General features: G+C 43.6%; 1 protein-coding gene across 1 annotated transcript; it reads right to left on the minus strand.

Annotated features, from left to right (window-relative positions):
• Positions 1 to 10,273: 10,273 nt before the first annotated feature.
• Positions 10,274 to 20,098, minus strand: Isl1 (ISL LIM homeobox 1). Its single transcript, NM_017339.3, has 6 exons — positions 20,066 to 20,098; positions 18,933 to 19,122; positions 15,759 to 16,018; positions 13,712 to 13,998; positions 12,319 to 12,486; positions 10,274 to 10,395 (listed from the first exon to the last, which is right to left on the minus strand). Exons 1-6 carry the CDS (start codon positions 20,091 to 20,093, stop codon positions 10,279 to 10,281), a joined length of 1,050 nt encoding a protein of 349 aa, NP_059035.3. The 5' UTR covers positions 20,094 to 20,098; the 3' UTR covers positions 10,274 to 10,278.
• Between the last annotated feature and the right edge of the window lie 2,666 nt (positions 20,099 to 22,764).

Raw genomic sequence — 22,764 nt, forward strand, 5'->3', positions numbered from 1 at the left:
TGGCTTTTATGGGCACCAGTCATGCATGTGGTATATTGAAATACATAAGTTCATGCACCTATGCATACATACTTACATACATACATACCATAAGTGTAAATACTCATACATAAAATAAAAACAAATATTTATAATAACCTCTAGCATTAACCCAATAATAAGCGCAAGTAAATTTTCACAAACACCAGTTTCCTATAGTCCATCTGTACAAAGACATTTTAAGGTTGCAGTTGTCAGGCTGCATTCTGAGCCTCCCTGAGAAGATTTTCTAGGTGTCTATAAGGAAAAAAAACAAAAAAAACAAAAAACAAAAAACAAAAAACAAACAAAAAAAACCAAAACCCTGTTAGCACATGCCTATTTTAGAGGTGCTGGGTTTTGTTAGTTTCATTGTTTGTTTTGTGACAGGGTTCGTTTGTAGCTCTGCCTGGCCTAGCCCCTGATGTATACCCGAAACTAATCTCAAACTTGCTTGCCTTCTCCTCCCTCTGCCTCCTGTATGCTGAATTAGAGGTATGTACCGCCAGGCCCAACCTGAGACCAAAACTCTTATCACAATAATTCTCTGACACCATTTGCCATTTCTGACTTGCATTTTTTCACAAGCAGGCACAGGTTTGAGAAGCTGGTGTGAGAGTGCCACAGACAGGAAGCAGAAACGGCTAGACCAATTCAGACACCGTCTAGGGACCAGACATGTTGAGATTTACAGAACCAGAAAATGAGGCATCTCTCTCTTTGCCTTTTTCTTTATCACAAGCAAGAGCCATTTTGTTATTAAAAAGTTGTTTATGATAACATGTGGTGAGTTCTTAAAAATAAAATAATAGTATGTGTAAGTTTGCCTTTTAAGTTTATCGTCCAAAAAACGAACATAAATGTGACTCTGCTTGAATTTTTGTCTCTTACTCTGTGTGGTGGCCTTGAAATCAAGAAATGCTAAGATCTACTGCTTTAAGGAGATAATTGTAGGTTTGTTTCTGCTGCTTGTAGTACCTGCCCACCATCCCAATAGCATCTTCCTTGATACCTAGATTTACAGAGATTGGACATCACTACAAACACCCATAGATAATACCCTCTGAACTAATGCAGTCCTAACACACTGGAGTCACAAAGGACAACATATCACTTCTCTGATGCACTGTGTATGGAAGAGAGACGAGGGGCCTGAGGGCTGTGTTGAGAAATAGGTGCCCAGGTTCCCCAGGAACCAGGCCCTGAGTGTTCTCATATCGCAACTGCTGCCTGGAAACTGCTTTGTAGAGAGTGTTAGGTCGTGGCAGAAACAACGACGCTCTACCCGTACTACCAGAGAAACCAACCTTTGTCTTAATATTCCTCGTTTTAAAAGACCTAAAAGAGGTTTTGGTCTGCAGAGTCTCCCCAGAAGATTTAGATTGAACAAACTAAACAACATACAGGCCATGCTCCAGTCTACAAAGTTACAGACTGCAGTCTAATCCCACACGTATCTTTGCCCCGAGAAACCTGTAACCAGGCTGCCACCGTATACGTCACAAAGGCATATATTTATCCACAGGACTGACTGCATTTAGTATACCCCTAGTGCTAAGGACACACGAATAAACAGCATCCCTCAAATGCTGGTACACAACCGAAGCGACCTCCTCCACGAAAGGTTTATAAGCCGCATCCCGCAGCTCTGTGTCTAGACCGCTGTAGTTTGCCTGGCTGTACTTTCTTGAAATATTAGTTAAATCCCTAGATTCGTGTTAAAATTCTAAAAGCTGTGGGAAATTATTTCCAGAACATTTTTTTTCCTTTCATGAAGCATCTACATCTAAAATAAATTCGAATTCTACCATTTTGCACGTTTACTTTCACTTGTGGGCCTAGCATACTGACTGGGCCTAGATATGATCAAAACCACTCTAGATTGTTTCGGCCTCGAAACACCGTCTATAAAGAACTGCTAGTTGAAATCACTCCAAGACCTTTTCTGCACATGATACTCAAGGACCTTTTCCATTACTGTTAATGAGACGTACTAGTCTCCGTTCCTGGGTTTATAGAACTGAAATGCAAGCCTTCGATGGCAATATACTATACTTCATGCAATTGTTCCAATCTGGCAAAAGGGAGGCGTTTGCCCATGTGCAAAAATGCAAGAACGACTACTGAGACTGAAGTTGTAAAAAAAAAAAAAAAAATTAAGACTATGGGATAAGATAAAACAGCAAATATACTTTAACACATCACACCCCAGAATTCTAAGCAGGAAGCGCCAAAGTATTTTCATTTATTGTGAAGAAAAATGAGTGATTTCAGAATTTTCTAACATGTTTTATTCTCTAGAAATTGATAATTCATATTTTGTTCCTCTGATATTTTTAAGAACCAGCACTTAAAACTTGGTGAAAGTAAATGGTCCTATCTTACAAAGAAAGACACTTCTATTGTTTGGTGAATTAACATTTAAATGTTATTTCAGTTCCTTGGTCACTTTCCTTCAGTTCTGTCTTTGTAAAAAGCAACCTCCCATGGCTAAAATTCTTAGACACCTGAAATAAAATGTTAAAATAAATTTGGGCTACATGTGACATTTTTATTAAAATGATGTTTTAGCCTCTGAGCCCAAAATGTTTTCCCCTATTAATATTCAAAACTAAACTGTTCTGAGGTATGTTTGTCTATTTTCTTTTAAAAAATCAAAATTTTTACCTTCTTTTTTTGTAATAATTCCACCAGAAATCAACTATAGATTTGCTTTTGTTAAATATATTTCAGTGGCCATGATGGGGACAGTGAGTGGGATATAAAGTGAATAAGTAAAATATAAAATAAAATTTAAAAATATGTCAAAGTAAACTTCTTTATTTAAAATGTTAACAGTTATTCCAATGACTCGCTGTTAAAAAAAAATCTTTCACGAAAACATATTTCTACTGTTTTAACTGCTCTATAGGCAATAATTTCAACAAAACAGAAGCATTTAAATTAACTGACAATGAAATTTAGATTATCAAAAGTTACCTACCAACTAGCACCTACATAATTAATATTTTGCAAATCTTTCTTTTGCATTGAGCAAAGACTACTTTGCTGTTTTGTGTTATAGACATCTATGGTAAGGATGATAAAACATACTTAGAACTATGAATTTAAAAAAAATATTAGGGAAAAATAAACTCATTCAAGGCCCTTAAAACTGAATTCCCACCATGCTTCACCTTATCATATTCAGTGGTCTGTCTGCTATTATCTCTATATACCTGCTAAGTTTAACAAGCTTCAAGCAACACGTTGTATTCGTGACAGGTCCATGTAAACAATCACCTTCATCCATGAGAAAAAGAAAAGTTGGGGCCAAGTGACTGTTAGAGATTATTTTGTGAAGAAACAAAGGGCATTTACTTTAAAACCTCCCTACAGAAAGTGGTACATTTCATGAAACTGAAACACTGAACTTGCCCCAGTCTATCTAGTTTCATGGTGCGCCGTTCTTATGCAGAAGACAGACTGGAAAAAGCTTGTATTTGCTGTTCCACCAAAACAGTGAGACAGTGTTTGTGTCAACACTGCTTTTAACAACAATCCAGGATTCCAATTACTCTCGCCTACACTTATGATTGGTTTACAAACAGAGGCAGTAATAATAATATTCATTCTCTCTCTCTCTCCCTCCCTCTCTCCCTCCCTCCCTCCCCTCCCTCCCTCTTCTCTCCTTTCCTTCCTTCTCCCTCTTCCCCCTTCATCCACTCTATCCTCTTCTCTCTCCCTCACCCTTTCTTCCTCTCTTCTCTCACCAAGAACAGAGAATAGTATGAGGCAACTAGAACCCTTTCTCCTCTTTTTATGAAACAGGAAAACAAGTCCAAGAGAATGACTAAAATTATAATTAGCTCAATCGCGTCCAATTAATTTGAAATACAAGCCACACAATGTTTATCAGTCCCCAAGATTGGTTGTTTGTTATCCCAAAAAAGAATTGTAAGATCTGATTCTTGGGTTCTCCTGTTCCCAAGCACAGGACAACTCCAACCTCTCTGATGGAAGCCAGTGAAGAAAGACCAAGGTTTCCATGGTTTGGCCAGTGAAGTAGTCACGAAAACACTCCCAAATCAGGACAGTGACCCTCGTTTATGCTAGCAGTGGATAAAGGGCATCAGCCAAGCAGGGACACCCTGTCCAAGATGGTGACGCATTCTTCTGGGTACATTTTGAAAGGAAAGAAGAGTAGCTTATTATTGAACTAAATGTTTTTATTGATCGCCCTTGAGCTAGTGCCCACTGACCCCGCAAACCATAAATGGCTGTAGCACAGAATAGTCATTTCCAGGCAGCTCTCAGAGATACTGGATTCTCCCACCGCTCTCTCCCACAGTCCCTCGGATCCTCTGCCTCCTGGGTATTCTGAAACAAGGAAAAGCGGAGGCTGGGTTTCCCCAAGGTTCTATCCAGGCTGCCTAGAAGCCATGCGCACTCACACGCACGTGGCACAGCCACCCAGTATGAGGACCAGATCAGCTCAGAGCTGGAGGACACCCCCACCCAGCGCTGGTGGCATAAAGCAGCCAGGGCGCGGGCCGCAAAGACAAATGAATGTTTTGCAGCATTCTCCATTAAACAATAAAGCAAGCTAATAAAGTCTCAGGTGCTGTGTTTGCTGTGCGGTCTGCGCAGTGGCCCGGGCCCCGGGAGCCGAGTGCAGTGGGCCGGGGAGCGCCTCTTCGGCTGATCCCAGAGAAAGATAAGGAGCCGCCTAGCCACCAGCTCTGTCTAGACTCGCGACCTCACAAGTCAAGCGCCTTGTTTGGATTAGCCCTCCAGATCTGCCAACCTGATCAACTCCTGAATGAGAAGGGCCCAGAAACACCCCCTTTTCCTCTTCTGGGCTACGACGATTGTCGCTCCTTTAAGGGATCAAGGGCTGACTTGCCCGCGGGAGTGGTGGGGCTGGTTAGACCAGTGCGAGGACACCCCCCCCCAAGTCCCAGCACTCCTCACAACTAGCTGGTCCCCAGCACACTGTAAACGCACCCGTGGCAAGACCACTAGAGACGCATCAAGAAATAAGTAGCCGACCCAGTTAATTCCACAAATTACATCACTCAAAAAATGATGGTGAACTTTCTGATCAATAAAATCGAAAAGGATCCCAGTCGAGAAATAGGCAACACTCTGAGTAAGTGAAATTTCCCACCAGTCTCCTAAAAGGGGTGCCAGTGTGTTTTCTCACCCTGCCTGATCAAAAGCAGTCACTACTCACATCTGTCTCATAAAATTGGGTGTCCTTTTTGGAAGCAAAACAAAGCAGCATTTCTTTTCATAAGTCGTGTATGTATACCTGCTTCACGGTTTTGCAGAGGTATAACAGAAATTTTTTTTATTTTTTTTATTTTTTTTATTTTTTTTATTTATTTATTTATTTTTTTTTTTTTGTAGGAACAAGGAGTCCTAAGTGGTGTTCTGAGCTCTGAGCGGAGACTCTATTATTGAAGGATCAGATACTGACTTCTCGGAGCCAAAGTCTGAAGCGTCATAAAATTAAAGAATGTGTTTGTAACAATGCTCACAACAACCGGCCCTCCCCCTCCTCTGAGGCCTGTGAACCAACTTCTCTGTCTACACTTCAGAAGTCTCTAGAGAGGTGTGGAGAGACCCTCCATCATGCTTGGGACATTGTAAGCTGTGAAGTTTATGTTTGTGGCGCCTGGGCTCAAACAGCCATTCAGTGGCTTGCTTGGTTATCAAGAAAACAACAATCAGGAAAGATGGGGAAACAGATTCTCTGCCAGAGCCTTGAATTAAGTACTTTTAGCTCAAAAACACCAAGTCACGTTGTAGAAGTTACACTGCTTTTACTACAAATCTGTAACAAGAATTGAAGATCTGGAGTCATTTTCTAAAGTAACTCTTTTGCTTGTTTGTTTAAGGCAGAGAAATACTTGGTCTTCTACATGCCCAAAGAAAATCTAACTTGCTTTGTTGTGACATAATCTTTAATTGTTGGTTAGCAGAGGGGAGACGTTCAATCAATAGAACTCAAGACTAATTTGGATTATAAATCTCCATGACAAAAGTTAACTAAACTGAACTTTACAAATAAGAAAATAAACAGCTTCAACTTGGTTTACTTGTGTTAGGGATGAGATTGAAAACCCAAAGTGGCTGGGCGGTCATAAACTCTTTCAGGGGGAGTAGTAGAATGAATTAAAACGTGTTTTCACTCCTGTATTCTTAGGAAGAAAAAAAAAAGCTACATGATACCTACCCCATAGGAATCAGAAAAGTTATATATCAATGATCAATTTTGTTTGTGGTTTGTAAGTGCAAACTACTGAGGAAAGCTATACAGTGTTTCTAAGACGACTCGGACACACATTGTCTTTTGGGCTGGTATTCAAAGGGATGAAGACAGATGGGAAGGGAGGTCAACAAATAGAGTTTAACAAGCTGATAGGGTGATTAGCAAGAAAGCATCACAAGTTGGCCCTTGGATATTAAAACTCCCAGAAAAGTTGTCCATGGGCAACTGAGACACACAGCTCTGCTGAATGATAAATAGCCAGAAGTGTTATTGCAGTGGATTTAATTTAAAAGGAAACCTTAAAAATTAAGAAAAACTGTTCTCTTTGGTGAAAGAGGAACAGTAAATTGGAGAAGGTACTGTTCTGAAGAGACGGTGGCATAATAGTCCCCTCTTTGGGAGTGTAGGAGCTGAGAGGAATCCCCTGGTTTAAGATGAATATCTTAGATCGAGCTTTCAGAAGCTAGAGGAAGTGAGTCAGGGTATCCAGAATGAAGGACTATGAATGAGGAACAAGAGAGTAGCCGGACACAGATAATCACAAATACGGGGTTTCTTTGGAAGAAGGGTGCTCGAAACTGAGTCTCCAGAGGTGTGCAGTGGAAGAGAAAGAGGGAAGCAGGGTAATCTGCAAACAGGAAGATATGTCAGCCATTCAATTTAGTACACAGTCTAAGGAGACTAGAAGGGGACTCTTTCTCATTAATAATACAGGAACTCAACCCATCCATCCATCTACAGACACCAGACAACAAACACACAGAACATAGCCTGTGAAATCAAAAGGACTCATCAAGCTCTGCTACATTACTTAAGTTCAAGCTACGGACTTTGGAACACACTGACTTCTACATATGTGAGATATAACAACACGAGAGAGAGAGAGAGAGAGAGAGAGAGAGAGAGAGAGAGAGAGAGAGAGAGAGAGAGACTTTTAGTCTCAGAAATCAGGGCCTAGATGGAAGATAAACAAAGATGTGTGTCTTGCCCCAGTCCCTCCATTGCATGAATAGTCTCAAGTTGTAGTTCTTGGTTCTGTCCTAAGGCACATGAGACCACCACAGGCTATTGGTGGGGAAAGGGACTTCAGTGTCCTTTACACCTCCATGGGCTTGCATAATCAAGTAACTTTGTAAGCTCCACTCCAGATTCACATTGTGCCTGCCAACCTTGAGTATGCTCTTACTTGGTAGTTTTTCTACATGGTGAGAAAAGGAGAAAACAAAAGGCAGAAGAATTTATACAGCAGCCAAGAAACTGAGAAAATCACGTCTAGTGGTGGGAAATTAGAGACAGAGACAGGAGAAAAAAGATATGGGGAGAGAAAAGAAAGAAAAGATGGTGGGGGACAGCCTTTCATGGAAGAAGATCTGTAGGAGATAAGACAGAACTCCTGTTTTTTTTTTCCCAGCGAACAACTACAAGCCATTATTACCACCCGCCAAATTATTACCCCTCTGTCAAGAATTAGACACAACAATCAAAGTAATCAAGGGCATGTCTAATGCACTGAACATTTCCAATGCAAAGTTTGTTTTCTTTCTGCCCTCGCGGTAGAGCCTGTAATTAACCCGTTATGTAGAACGATGGCAAACAAAAGCCTAATTGAGGCTCGCTTCACGACTAGCGCAGGTTTGGAGAGGGTGAAAGCAGACTTAAGAGCTGCGGGCCTCGGGCATCGCAGGGTCTCCAGCTCAGCCTCCAGCCTCCGCCCTGATCTGAGTCAGGGGCTACAGAGGGTAATGCGCCACGTTACACACGGTTAGGGTACTTAGCTCTCGTATTTATTAAGTTGTCAGATACTGAAAATGGCATCATACTCGCACAGAAAAATCAGAAAGGACCTGGCATGGGGAGTGGGGGTCTGAGGGGAAAGAGAATACGTAATGGTCCTGACCCTGAAGACGCAAAACCAGAACTCAGTTTGAGTCAGGATTTTGTGTCCGTCCCTGGGTTCTGTCGCCCGCAGGTGAGCCTTTGCTAATCGCGGCGTGGGTGGCAGTGTCTGATCCAGAGCACAGGTCCGCTCTGACGACTACTGCCTGTGGGGCGCCTGCAACGCACAGAGCGGGGTCTCTCTCTCCAAAACAAGGCGGTTCCCAAACAAAACGCTCTCCGCGCCTCTGGCAAGCCAGCTACTTTTCTCAAGGGGTTGAAATTAGAGATGGGAGGGGAGGAGCAGTGGGGGGTGGGGAAGTGGAAGAGGTAAGAAAATGCAGACACCTACAGTTCTGAGAACTGCTGAGAGAAGCCTTTCCTCTCTCAACCCTTCCTACCTTCTGCTGCGCAAATTAAGCGGCATTTCTCAATCAGCCACCACTAGTCTACAATGGTCATCCTTCATGTCTAGGCAGAAAGCTTCTTCAGCAAGAGTCTATGTTTGAAACGTGGGTAATTTTAACGATCTTAAGCTGCGACTTCGGTATAAAGCAATTGGCGTTAGGAAAATAGCGATTCCAATCAAAACCCATTCTCAGAGACCTTCCTTTGGGATAGATGTAGGGGTGGGGGTAGAGCAGAAAGACCGGGAGAGAAAGAAAGGGGGCGGAAGAGAAAACTGCATCTCCTTTCAAAAAACCTGTAACATTATCACAGCTGAGAGCTAAAGGGCCTCTTCCGACCAACTTTCATCCAACTATTGAAATCGAAACTTGCAAACCCGACCTGAACTACTTGCAACACAATATCACACCTAGTATACTGTGTGTCATTTTATCCCAATTCGCATGCAAATCCTTCATTTTAAACATGTCAACGGCTTGCTAATAGACATAGAAAAGAGGGACCCTGAATCATCGCGTTTATTTAATTATCTATGCCAAACGTTTATTAGTGAAATAGTCCTGAAGATATAATTCTACATATGGCGCTTTGATTTCACATAATATTTAAAGAAAAAAAAGACAAAACACATAAAATTAGACATATAATTCAAAGACCACGGTACAACCTTTATCTTTTTTTTTACTTCAGCAAACAAAAAGAAATGTCAAATGACATGAAAAGTGGCAAGTCTCCTGACAATAAATAATAAATTACTTTATAATTTTTGCAATGCAAGAGCAAACAAAAAAAAAGTTTCCTTTTTTCCTCTTTATTTCCAGAAAGAGCGAAAACAGTCATTTTAACCAATAACTATACACATCTTTGGGGGAAAAGTTCTTGGACAGACACGAGTCAAACACAATCCCGAGACGCTTGTGGCAAAATAGAGGTAACCTTGTTGCAATGCTTTATAAGTTGGTTTTTAAATATAAATTCAAAAACCTTTAAAGTCCCTTCAGACTTCTTGATAGAGGATGGATCTCAAAAAAAAAATATGTAAAGAAAAATAAAGGAAAGAAAATAATGGGAGAAGAGGCAAAGGTAAAAGAGAAACCAGGTACAGGGCATGCTAAAGAGACCCAGAATTTCACTTAACCCCTTGTCAAGGTCAACTAAAAACATCGCAAACCAATGCAGCCAATGCAGCCCCGCCTTCCTGAAAGGACTCTTTCAGCCACTGAGGCTGGTTTCTTCCGCTCTATGTGGAGCTCCTGTTTGGCAAGGCAATGACCAATATAGAAACAGCACCATTCAGAATAGGATGGACTAGGAAATTCTCTATTTCTGCTTTTCCTCTAGATGTGCAGTGAAATGAAAATGCGCAGTTTTGAGATCCTTGAATATAAATCCTCTACGTTTTAAAAACGTCTCTCTCTCTCTCTCTTTTTTTTTTTCCTTTTTCTTTTTCAGTCCTCCTAAGGTCATTGAATAGCATATGTTGGGCTTAGGGTTTTGTTTGTTTTTAATTCTAGTAAAATCCCATGATTGTCTTCACAGTGTTGCTACCATATCACCTTGTCATTAAAACAGACTTCGTGCATTTCATGGAGCATTCGTTTCTTGATTCAGTTTTCATTGACTGGGTCGTTAAATACTTTTATTCCGGAGTTCAACGTCATTTCCCACGTTCTCCAACAGGGGAAAAACAAAACAAAACAAAACATCTGAATGAATGTTCCTCATGCCTCTATAGGACTGGCTACCATGCTGTTGGGTGTATCTGGGAGCTGAGAGGACATCGATGCTACTTCACTGCCAGTGGAATTAGAGCCTGGTCCTCCTTCTGAAAAATTGACCTGTATGGAAGGTTGAGAAGTAAACAAAGGGGACTTCAATAGTGTCTGGAGAGATACAAAGTATTACATTGTGTCTACACGCCTAAGTTCCTATGTGTACACTGATAGACCAACAGAGATATTCCTGCCTGCCATAGAATTTGAACAGGCTTTAAGGCAAACCTGTGAGAAGCACTTGAAAAGAAATTCTCTCCATTTCTCCAACTTCCTAAAGAGCTCTCTTTTAACCGGAGTCCAATTCCCAACATTGTGTCCCATTAAATTATTTAAGAGCAAATGTGTTTCCCACTGTAAAGTGGCATCACAACTCTCCCGTGAAGGCTTGAAATAAAATTATCCTGCTGCCTACGTGTAGCCCTGGGAGGAAGAAAGTTCTCTAGGCCAGAAATTCAATGTAGGCTCCCTGGAACAATGATTAACTCTTTAGTGGAATCACTGTGTGGTCTCAGTGCCTTGCCTCCTTCTCCCCTTTCCACAAGGAGACCAACACTTTCTTCATCTCTTTATAAATATGGTGTGACCATAAATTGTCCCCTACCCATAACCAGACCTCACACCCCTGCCTCAGATTCCACTTCACTGTTCTCACCTGACACTGGAGTTCCAGAAATCCTCTCCTCTTCCCCTTTCTATTATTTAAAATTTACCTACACAATGCTTCTTATGGAGAACTTATTTTATTTAAAGTAAAACTTTCCCTCTGGTTCCAGATTCTAGCACCTTTTCTACTCTATTGAACCTTCCCCTTGAGAGGTCAAGGGACTTCTCAAATTTGCCTGCTCACTAGACTGGCCCATTTACAGACACAGCCCGGAACCAAGTCCTTTTAACCACTTGCCTCTGGTCAATCACCCTTATAACTGTTGAGAGAAAGCAAATGCCCTCAGGCCATAGGAGATGGGGTGGGGGAAACCTAGTCTCAACTGATGCATTAGCTTTGTTTCTAAAGAAAGGAGTGTTTTTTAGGATACAGCTTCGTGGTTAATAAAACAGTGTCTATGGGGCTGATTATACTTTAAGGGGGAAGGAAAAAACCTTAAGCATATATACCACGTCCAAAGGTATGTATGTATCTATCTTTAAACTTTTGTTTATCTTAACCTCTTATAGGTGAAATGAATTAATTCTCTGTTATAGATAAATGTGTTAGATACTTTAGTGCTAAGACATGTTTTCATAAGTTAAATATACATTGTTTCAGATTGGCAATGCTCATGTCCCTTTTGGTATACATGCCACGTTGTACACAATTGTGTCATACCTAAACTCATTTGCTTAAAAGTATTTTAAAAGTCCTATAATTTAGATTAATATATACTTTGAAAGAAACAGAGCAACAATAAATATCAACCAAACTATTTAAATAACCATTCTTGTTGTTGACATATAAGAAAATTTTGTTCAGGCAAATGGTTGCTGCTTGTGGATAACAACCTTCTATCTTATCACACGGATGTCACTACAGTCACTTTTACTTGAACCATTCACTAGATACAGGCAAAGAAATAAACTTACTGATGGCTGATCCAAATGCCAAGGTGGTCTCTGAAGTCCTTGTAATTTATAACAGCCTAAAATGTGTGACATTGCCACTGTTGTTTGTACCTCTGCACACATAACTACTTAGGCACCGTGAAGTTCAACCCACAAGATTTGCGTCTTTTGTAGAAAGCTCACACTATACTGCATAGTTAAATTTTGATGATTTTAAACAAGGATTCACAAGAGATTTCCTTTCCTTACATTTCCCTCCCTCCTCTTCACCACCACTTCCTGCTGCTTTCTCCCCCCCCCCACCCCAACCCTGGTACCCTGGAGCACCCCACCACCACCACCAGGGGACTTTTCAGTGCTTGACAGTTAAAGCGGAATTCTCCCTTCTGTTGGGGATCCAGCCTTCTCCATTTGGGAGCTGACACTTACCAGTTGCTGAAAAGCAGGCTGATCTATGTCACTTTGCAAGGCGAAGTCACTCAGTACTTTCCAGGGCGGCTGGTAACTTTGCACCTCAACTGGGTTAGCCTGTAAACCACCATCATGTCTCTCCGGACTAGCAGCCACCATGGGAGTTCCTGTCATCCCCTGGATATTCTGTGAATAACCCCCACATCCCAACATGTTAATGAGCAAACTCCCTCCCTTCATTGTCCGTTCCGTGCTAAGTAAATATACCCAAGTATTATCTTATCTATACAGTTGCCCTGTATTGACTCAGTTAATCTGCTGCACCTATGGATATTAGAGTTTAGTTTTGTTTTTCTACTTCTGTGTGGAGGATTGTTAGATCGGGTGAGATCTTATTAAAACAATTCTGCTGCAATTATCATCTTTTGCTTCACCTTCACAGCTCACCCCGCCCCCAAGCCCCCTCCATCTGCTTTAAGATGCCACAGCCTCTCAGAAGTAGAAAACTGAGGCCCAGTCAGGCCTCCCTTCAGTCTCCTGATGCTAGTTTTCTAGTTTGAGTTAGCCAAAGTTTTCCCCTAAGCGCTCCTCCTTGCAGAGCCAGATCCCACCCCAGAGGTTTCTGGGTCTGGCTACTTCAGTGCTATTATGCACTAACTTAGAAAGTACCCTTGCTCAGTCTTGGCCTGCCTGCCAAGTTTAATGACAACGTATTTTTTTTTTATGGCATTTAAAAATAGGGCTGAAGTAGTAAAACAAGGAAAGGAGAAAGAAACCCTTTACCGTAACATAAGCAAGAGGTGAGGGAGGGGGAGGAAGGGGAGAGTTGTCACCTAACATAATGGTACCAAAGGCTGGAAGGAAGCTTGGGGCTCCACCTGGAAGAGTGGATTGTCTGCATGGGCACCTTGAAGGGCTCTCCCAAATGCAACAATGGAGGCAGGCCTCACTAAGAGTTGGGGTGGGACCAGAGTGCTGGATGGATGGTAAGCACATTGAATCCGTGTTCTAGACCAGCATTCAAGATGTTGTCCCTCACCATATGGACCGCTCTAATGATGTCAGTGCTTGCAAAACCTGAGTGGAGCTCACTGCCACTTGCCCTAGGAGGGAGCCACTAGGTCCTTTAGGTTCCAGGTGTAGATGATGTTGAGAACCATGTTCTCTTTTGGAACCAGCAATGGATGGTGGCCCCACTCAGATCTGCAGTTTCTAACCAGCCAACTCTCAGCCTTCTTGTGGACAGTACCCGCTACACATCTGGAGCTAGGTAAAGTGAGAGGACCTCCTTGTTTGGGCTCCTGCTTGTGATCCACAGAGAACCAATCCGCCAGTTCACAGGGATGCCCGCTGGCCAGGCCTCCCAAGGTCTCTTATGGTCCCTTCCTTGCTTGGCCTGGGGGCTACTCACAGTTTTGTCGTTGGGTTGCTGCTGCTGGAGCTGCTTCATCATGATGCTGCGTTTCTTGTCCTTGCACCTCTTGTTTTGAAACCAGACCCGGATGACTCGGGGACTGAGGCCGGTCATCTCCACTAGTTGCTCCTTCATGAGCGCATCTGGCCGAGGGTTGGCTGCGTAGCAGGTCCGCAAGGTGTGCAGCTGCTTTTCGTTGAGCACAGTCCGCACTCGGGTGGTCTTCTCGGGCTGTTTGTGGACGTGCGGCCGCAGAGCTGGCTGCCTAGCGGAGATGGGCTCGGCTATGGGGCAAAGGGAGTCCGTGAGCAAGCAAAGCCACTCCCGCCGCCACCAGCCCACTCCATTGCCTATCCAACCCTAGCTCAGCTCAGCGCACCTACCAGAATCTGCGCAGGGGCATAAAGAGGGAGAAGATATCTTGCTCCTTAATCAATAGAAGACAATGCAGAAAGTAATGGAGGAGAGAAGAGATGCGGGCCCCTGCCCCTACTCATTCACTACAGAATTAGCCAAAGGAAGTCTGTCTTAGCTGGTTTCTCTTTTGTTCCACCAGTACATTCTCTCCCTCCTCCCCTTTCCTCATAACTAGAAGAAGGTCACAGATTATACCGAGCACCCCCACCTCCAGGCTCGGCTTTCCCTTCTGGGTAAAAGTCATAGAGGGTACCTGAAAATAAAACGCAGAACACCCCAGTGACAGCTAGAGACACGACAGGGCCCGGGAAGTCTGCGACCGAAAGCCAGATAATTCTGCCAGAAAGCCTTGAACTTCAGATCCAGGGGGCAGTCATATTTAGAAGCTAAAGAAATGTTGGATTCCAGCAATCCGAATGGTCCCCAGTCTTTCTTAGTACTAAATCAACAATGTGGGATGTTCCTGAGACCCGCTGACCCCAAGCAAAGGAAAACTGAAACTCTGTTGAACTGTCTGCGCTTGAGATAAAAGATGACTGGAGATTGTCCTTCCCTTCCCTCCCAGTATTTCGTTCGGCCTCTTCTGCAGTTTCCCACCCTTAGCTTTACCCCTTCTCGGTTAGTTAGAAATCACTCAGAAAAGAATTCTCAGAGCAACTAGAAAGAGGTGAGTGGGGGTTGGGGGAAAGCTGTGATTTTCTCGCCTCTGGTATTTAGTAGGGGCTGATGACTTAATACTGAATGGAGGGAGGGAGGGATATCTGCTTCTGACTGGAAGGCAGGTAGGAAACAATGTTCTGCTGTCTGACGGTCTTGGTTTTAGCCAACCTTTATGTTTCCAGTTTCCTTTATGGGCAACTAGTCCTCTGATCTGCACGGTACAAATCCCACACCTTCCACGACCCCCTGGGGTCAGGCCAAACACCTACGGGTCAATTTAGAGCTACAGCTACAGGCTTGGAGATGAAATTCTCACCAAATCAGGTAGAATGAATGGCTTAAAGAGGCAGGCTCCTTTTTAAAAGGCAATTACTGCAGATTAGGCTGTTGACAGTTTTAAGTTACAGCCCTGTGCAGCGCCTGCAGTTACTGACATTGTATCTTTTAGGGACCTGTTTTTTGACAAAAGCATAAAAATAAATTTTAAAACGCGTTTGGATTGGAAAGTTAAGTCTCAGGGAGGGGCGGGGGGAAGACGTGGGAAGCTAAATGCCTTGGGGCCGCTTAAGCTTCCTTCACTGGGCTAGGGAGGAAACTCCTCGAGACCTAGGGCTCCACCCCTTTAATTAGGCGGCAGCTAGGAGAAAACCTGGCAGAGAGCTGAAGCCCATTTTCAGTAAGCGTTGGGTTGGAGGCCAAAGTAAAGCTGACAGTACAGTTTGGACTTGTGTATACATGTGTGCACAAGTGGGGTATGCTGTGTACCTGTATATAGACAGACATTTAGATGTGTGGTTATGCAGTCAAGGCAGATGATGAGTGTATGAAAATTTGCTAGAAAGGCAAAGAGCACGAATTGTTTACTACGGGCCACTTTTCGAACCACCTTGTGACCCCCAGGTTGCAGGAAGGAAAGGTTATGATTTAGCCCCGCCTGCCTTTTCTCAGCCTCTGGGTGGAAAAGTACCTGCCATTTGCAGAGGCCGCGCTGGATGCAAGGGACTGAGAGGGTCTCCAGCTCCTAGGCTGGCCCTCTCCACTACATCGTGGTCCGCGCGGCAGAAAAGCCCATCCTCCCGCAGCGCGAATTCGTCTCCCGGGATGAGCTGTCGGCTGCATGCTACACAGCGGAAACATTCGATGTGGTACACCTTAGAGCGGGCGCGCATCACGAAGTCGTTCTTGCTGAAGCCTATGCTGCACTTGGCGCATTTGATCCCGTACAACCTGAATGGACCGGCCCCGGCATGAGAAGAGAAGCACAAAAAAAAAAAAAAAAAAAAAAAAAAAAAAAAAAAAAAAAAAAAAAAAAAAAAAAGAGAGAGAGAGAGAGAGGGTGACTTCAGGCAGGTTCTGGCCCAAGATGGCCAGGGACCCAGGCCACAAACCTGACCTGCCTGGAAAAAAAAAAAACAGCAGTAGTAAAGTTGGGCAGAGTATAGAAACAACCCAACCCCCTTTCTCCGACCCTCCCTCCCCCCTTCTCTTCCTCTCCCCCTTCTTCCTTAACCTTCCCCTTTAACAAGGGGAACCTTTATGGGGAACCTCTGTGTCTGTCTCAGTTGGTACCTCTTAGTTCAGGCACCCAGACCAAACCAAGGAAAATTTGTTGGTGGATTCTAAACCTGGAAGCAGCCCCTGGTAACCAGTCTCAGGATTATTCTCACAAATACTAGCGGGGAGGGAGGGACTCAAGGGACATTGAGTAGCCCTATGCTTTCCATTCTCTGTCCCTCAATTTCTGCTACTCAAAGCATTGCTGAAAAGGCACCACCAGCAGTAGCAGCAGCAACAACAGCAGAGGTTGGGAAAGGGACACTGTCAGTCATCCCATACCGTCTACGAACACACACACACAATTCCAGATTGGAAGAACAAAACGAAGCTTCAGAGGGTTCTCTGCAGCAAAGGCCTTTCAGTATTTATTCAGCGAAAGATTTTCCACAGGTCAACTTGTTAATGGAAAGTTCTCTCTCCATTCTACCTCTTTTTATTTTAAAGCCCAGCTTTTTTGCCTTCCTCCAATCATTCCCCTTCAGGCTTCTGAAGCATGAACCTCTATTTCAGTTGGCCTGGGGGCCAAGGCTAGCATGACAAATGGGGAAATAAAACAAAACAAAAAAGGACCAAACAAACAAACGAACAACAACAACAACAACAACAAAACAACACACCACCAACCCTCACTGCTGAAAGCTTCCTCACTGCTAGCCTTTTCTTACCAAGGCTCAGGCTTATAGGTTCATCTACTGCTGCTTTGCCTGACTCCCACCATAGCTATCAGTGATTCCAACACAGAGAGTGAAGGGGACAGGACAAGATCCTCACAAAGGAGGGAGAATATTGCCTTCCAAATGGGAGATCTTAAAATAAAAATGACCACTCTGCCTTGCCTTTACAACTAAGCTCCTCCAAAGGGGTTGTGCGTGAGTGAGTGAGTGCTTGCATAAGCAAACACACACACACACACACACACACACACACACAGAGAGAGAGAGAGAGAGAGAGAGAGAGAGAGAGAGAGAGAGAGAGAGGAGAAAACTAACAGCAACTGAGTTACTTCATCTGCAAATCGACATGTCCTGAATGAGGCAATTCTGTATACTGAGGAGACCAGTATCTGCAGAGGAGCACAGATGCTTCTGGAGTTTCAAAGTGGGCTCTCCCTCTCCAGTGTCCTGAGTGTACACACCAGCCAAGTAAACAATGAGAGGAGCATATTTGTCAGAGGTCAGAAGACAGATCTGAAGATTTTTTTTTCTTCCTTCTGTCTCTCCAAGGCAAGATCATGATCCATTTTATAGAAGGAAGACTTACTTTGCCCCATTCCCAAACCAGTCATGAAATCCCTCCCCTTTCCTGGATCCCACTTCCTCCCATTCTCCTCAAGGCATCAAGACAAAACAAACAAACAAGCAAAACCCTCCCTAGTATATTGTTTATTTTTACTCATGATAATACTATCATGAGTATACCCTTCTATGATTAAAAAAACAACAACAACTTGGTGGCATTATTCTAGCAGGACGTTTTTTTTCCTTAGAAAAAAAAACGGTGGCCATATTTTAAATCTTAACTAAACTTTAATGGAAGTTCAGAGCCCTTCATAGGTTACAAAAGCCGGTCACTTACTAGTAGTCACTTCCGAATTTAAAATCAGCTACATTTCTGCTATCACCAGCCTAACGGGGAAGGGGAACAGTATCTTGCTTCGTGTTAGAACAAACACAATTTCTTTTAGAAATTCAACCAAGCTTTCTAAGATAGAAAGTGAAGTTTCCGATATACACACTTAGATCAGAGAAACTTGAAATTAGAAAGAAAAAAAAAAAAGCATACAACAAAAGCAAGCTCAGTCCCTCTGTGGTTTTGGTCTTGTCCGTTCGGGTGATTCCCCCATTTTATCAGTTACTAGATTTTAATGTGAGAAAGGAAGCTGTTCAATTACCTAAATATACCAATTGTTCACAGACAGATAGATGATGGGCAATTTGATCTGCTCTGTCTAATTCATCAGCACAGATAAGATAAGAAAGAAAAGACAGTTAGATATCACCAAAGGGTTAATATTTAAAAAGATTAAATTTCCGGTGGGTTTTTTTTTTTTTTTTTTTGGTAAGGAACATTTTATTTTGGTTTTAAAATTTTCTACCAAGGAAGACTCACCCCAAAAGGGAGCAATGGTTGTTCTTGTTCTTCAAAAATCCATTGGTGAAACTTTTGTCTGTTTATTTGGAACCTCCGAAATAATTTAAGTAAGTGATAAAACAGGAGGAAAAATAAGGTGCTAACTGCACAGCGAAATTAGAATTTTGAAAGTTTAAAACCCTACACTTATTTGCCTTCATTTTGTTGTTGTCCTTAGAAGGGAAGTTGAAAGAGGAAAATAATTTTTTTTGCAGGAAAAATTCAAAGAGTAATTAACAAACCTTATCAAGAGAAATGTATGAAACACAATGACACCCCATCCCCAGAGATATAAAATGAACAACAGTTTAATTTTTAAAACATTTTTTGCACAGTGGCCGCTCTAAAACAAACATCCCCCCCCCGAAAAAAAGAAAAACCAACAAAGGCACATCAAATAATAAACAAGGAGAGCCAGGAAATCTCAGAAAATAACCCTGTAAAAATGGCATACCTGATATAATCTCTTTTACAGTAGGTTTTCCCGTCCCTAACAAAGCAGGTACAGCTTTCGTCCAAATACTGATTACACTCCGCACATTTCAAACATGCCGCATGCCATTCCAAATCCGGAGAAACCCTCAGAATATACTGATCGTGAATTTGATTACCGCAACCAACACATAGGGAAATCAGACGTTTTTCTGAAATGAAAATAAATACATGATTGACTAACCGTTTACTTCCTACGGAGATAAACACACTTTTAGTGTCGCTCTTATGGGGTGTACTCTGGAAGAATTTTTTTCTTTCCTTTTTTTTTTTCCCTTCCCTTAAAGAGTATTGCATTTTGGGATGGTAATTGGAGTGTGCCATCAAATCCTTGACTCCCTTTTTTAAAAAGAGGGAGGTGGAATATATGTAAAATGCAGATTTGAATACTCTACATTGTAAGCTTAGCATGCAATCAAACCCGCTCATTTTGTGTTTTCTCCCCTCCTCCCTCTTTGCTATAATCATTAGGCAAGATTATGGATAAGTCAAGTCAAAGGAAAGGTTTTGACTAGAAGCGTTAAACCAGCGCTGGGATGTCTATATTTTCCATGAAGCACGTTCTTCAATAGCACACGGGAATGGATATTGTTAAAAGAGTAGACATCAATACAGTCGTCACTCGCTCTCTTTTGCAAGTCGAATGCTAATTCCTATCTGCCGGTGTGGTTTGTGCAGGCAGACCTTTGCTACATAATAACCTTCTCCGAGAGCTGCGGATTCCGGAGGAGGAAGGAAATCACCGCTAAGCACCGGCGACAAGAGTTTGGGAGGGCTCACAGCGTTCAAACACAAGGTATGATCAGTTTCCCGAAGATCGGAATTCACACCAAACATGCAAGCTGCAAGCGTGACAAGAGGAAAAAAGAAACACACACACACACACACACACACACACACACACACACACACACCACCACCACCACCACCACCACCACCACCACCACCACCAAAAACAACAACAAAAAGAACCACCTTTTCTTCACTCTCTCCAGGCAGTGACTACAAATCCAAAGAGCCCTGGCATCAGCTTGAGAGAGGAGCCCCCACACCACAACAGCACACCGAGCCCCACAAGGTTAAACCGCCTCTTACTTTTTGGTGGATCGCCCATGTCTCCCATATCTGTAAGAGGGAGTAATGTCCACAGTGAAATGGTGGTTGGACAATTGGTGAACAGCCCACAGAGAGGATGCTGGTGCTGTGGCTAGGTGGCAAATAGTGGCCCCTGGGGTTGCCAAGGCTGGGGGAAAGCGCTGCCCGGCTGCGCCGCGCCCTCGCGGATCTAGGAGTCCGATTTAAGCCGGCGGAGTTGGCGGAGCTGAGGCGCAGCGGCGGCGGACTCGCGCGGCTCGGGGCACCTCTCTTCCTTATCTCTTACTCAAACTTCTCAGCTCCAACTCAGCTCCATCGCCATTGGTCTGACGCAGCGCGCGGGGACGTCAGGCGAGCGCCGCGCCCATTGGCTGCGGGGCGCGCGGCGCAGCTGTTCTGATTATCATATTTCAGCCCCGGCGCCGCCGAGCGCCACTGCCCGCTCCGCGAGCCCGCAGGAGAGGATTAAGCCTCCCGAGGCCACATCGCTCCCCGGGCGCCCGGTGGCCCGGGTCCCGGGCCGCCGCCTCCTTGTCCACGGCCCCTTCCCGCGCCTTCCCGGACGCGCCGTGTCCTGTCGCGGGGCTCCAGCGCCGCGGGCTCCCTGTGTCCCCGCGGTCCTCTGACTGCGCTGAGCTAGGGGCTCCCTTTTCTGCCTCCGATGGCGAGTAGCTGGTGGGTAGGTTCTTCCTGTGAACCGGATCCTTCCCGGGCTCCAGGAAAAGGTGGAGGGAACTTGGAACCGGCCGCTTTCTTCCACTGGCTTCCACGCTGGCGCACAGCCCTGGGCTCGGCCAACTTCGCTGCCTGCGGGAAGGGTGCATCTCCTGGAGCTAGCACCGCGCTGCGCGCTGGGGGACCAACCCGGAGTGGGACGGTTAGACCCAGAGGAAATATTTTTTTTATGACTTCGTTTTGTGTTTTTGGTTTGGTTTGGTTTGGTTTTGCCTTTTTTTTTTTTGGTTTTGTTTTGTTTGTTTTTGTTTTTTCCTTGCTATCCTGTTGACCCCGTCACTCCCCAATCTGAACTCTCCAAAAAGACTTGGGGTGGGAGGAAAGGGGCGCTTGTCACCCTAGCGGACAATCGGGTTGGAAACGCAAAGGTCAAACGAAAAGGTAAAACGAATTAACTCCAAGACCGGCTCCTTTCCTTCCGACCTGTGAGGTCTGCTGTTCAATTTTAAGTCTAGCATGAAAGTGTTCTAGTCTAGAGGTACAGTGCAAGTGCAGTACCCTAAAGTTTACACGGGGATCCAGGTCTGTCTACGGGTCTCTTGTCCACTCCTTTTTAAAAACAAAGGTGCACTCCGCCCTTAGACGGTTTTGATCATTGTAAGTGCAACTTTAAAATACCCTCTAGAGACTTTTAAATCTTTTAGTTTGAAGGCGTGAGCAGGGAGGGTCTGTTGCAAAAGAAGAGTGGGGCGCCTACTCCCCACTACTGAGGTTAGCTTTCTAATTTGTTTCCTCTGGGGAAGCCATCTCGAAGAGATGTTGGCTGCATCTCACCAGTAACTTTTGCCAATAATTTCTTTCGTGATTCCCCAAATCTACCGTCTTTCTGAGGCAGTTATTAGGGGGCACACGGAATTCCCACACTTCTCCCAGAGCTTCTACACCAGTCATTTCTTATCTAGAGAGACTATTTCATGAGAGAGAGAGAGAGAGAGAGAGAGAGAGAGAGAGAGAGAGAGAGCACAAACAGAAATGTAGAAGGCTTCAACTTAATTTTTTGTTGCCTCCTAGAACACCCGGAGGTTAGGGAACTCCTTTCTTTGTATCTATCACCAGATCTAACCCTTGATAAAACCTGTGAACCCTACCTAGGCCACAGAGGCTCAATTAAAGCCTGTGACTTTTCAGAGTACACACAGAAAGAAAGAGGTTGAGAAGTAGGAGTAGGTTTTTGCCCCTTACCCGGTAGGATATTTCCCAACAGCTCCGTTTCGTCTTGTTTTGCTTTTTTGTCTTTTAAGATGGCAGACAGGACCTCTTCCCTTCCTCTTTTTTTTTTTTTTTAATTAGAAATTATCTCGAAGTGAGCAAGCAGGATGGAAAGTTGTATCGACCTAGGTTAAGTTTACCAGTTGTGTTTTTGTTTCCTTTCAGTCCTGGTTTCTGCCCTCTGATATCCTATGCGTGGAATCTTTTGTCAAGCTGCTTTTGCAGAGGCCAGCGAAGCAAGTTTGCCTTGTACATGGGCATGCTACCCTTCTATATAACCAAGCAGGCCACAGTTTAAAAACAACAAAAAAGAACACCAACGGTAAATAGGGCATCTGAACCAATTCTGTTCTGTTCTGCCATTTTTAAGACGTGGCATTTAAGAAAAGCATGGAATCTAATGACTTGAGACCCACAAAGGATCCTCACTAGTCATCCTTCAAACATACACAGGCACTCACATAAACAATCAGTCGTTTTTTAATTCAAACGATACATTATTATGAAGAATTGTTGGTGATAGCAATTCCACATAGAGAATACAGCATACAGTTTGGGAACAAACTTTCACCGAGAGCAGTTCTTTCATAGTGTTCCGGGACACGTTTTCCTTTTCTTAGTTCAGGACACTGTAGTGAACAAGCATTTTCCTGATTCTTAACCTGATACAAGACAGGATCCATGCATAAAATATTTCACTCATAGGGAGACATTGGAGAGAACTCAGTGATAAGATCCCATGATGAATGTGCTCT

This window comes from Rattus norvegicus, chromosome 2, assembly GCF_036323735.1.
Source record: "Rattus norvegicus strain BN/NHsdMcwi chromosome 2, GRCr8, whole genome shotgun sequence".
Taxonomy (NCBI): domain Eukaryota; kingdom Metazoa; phylum Chordata; class Mammalia; order Rodentia; family Muridae; genus Rattus; species Rattus norvegicus.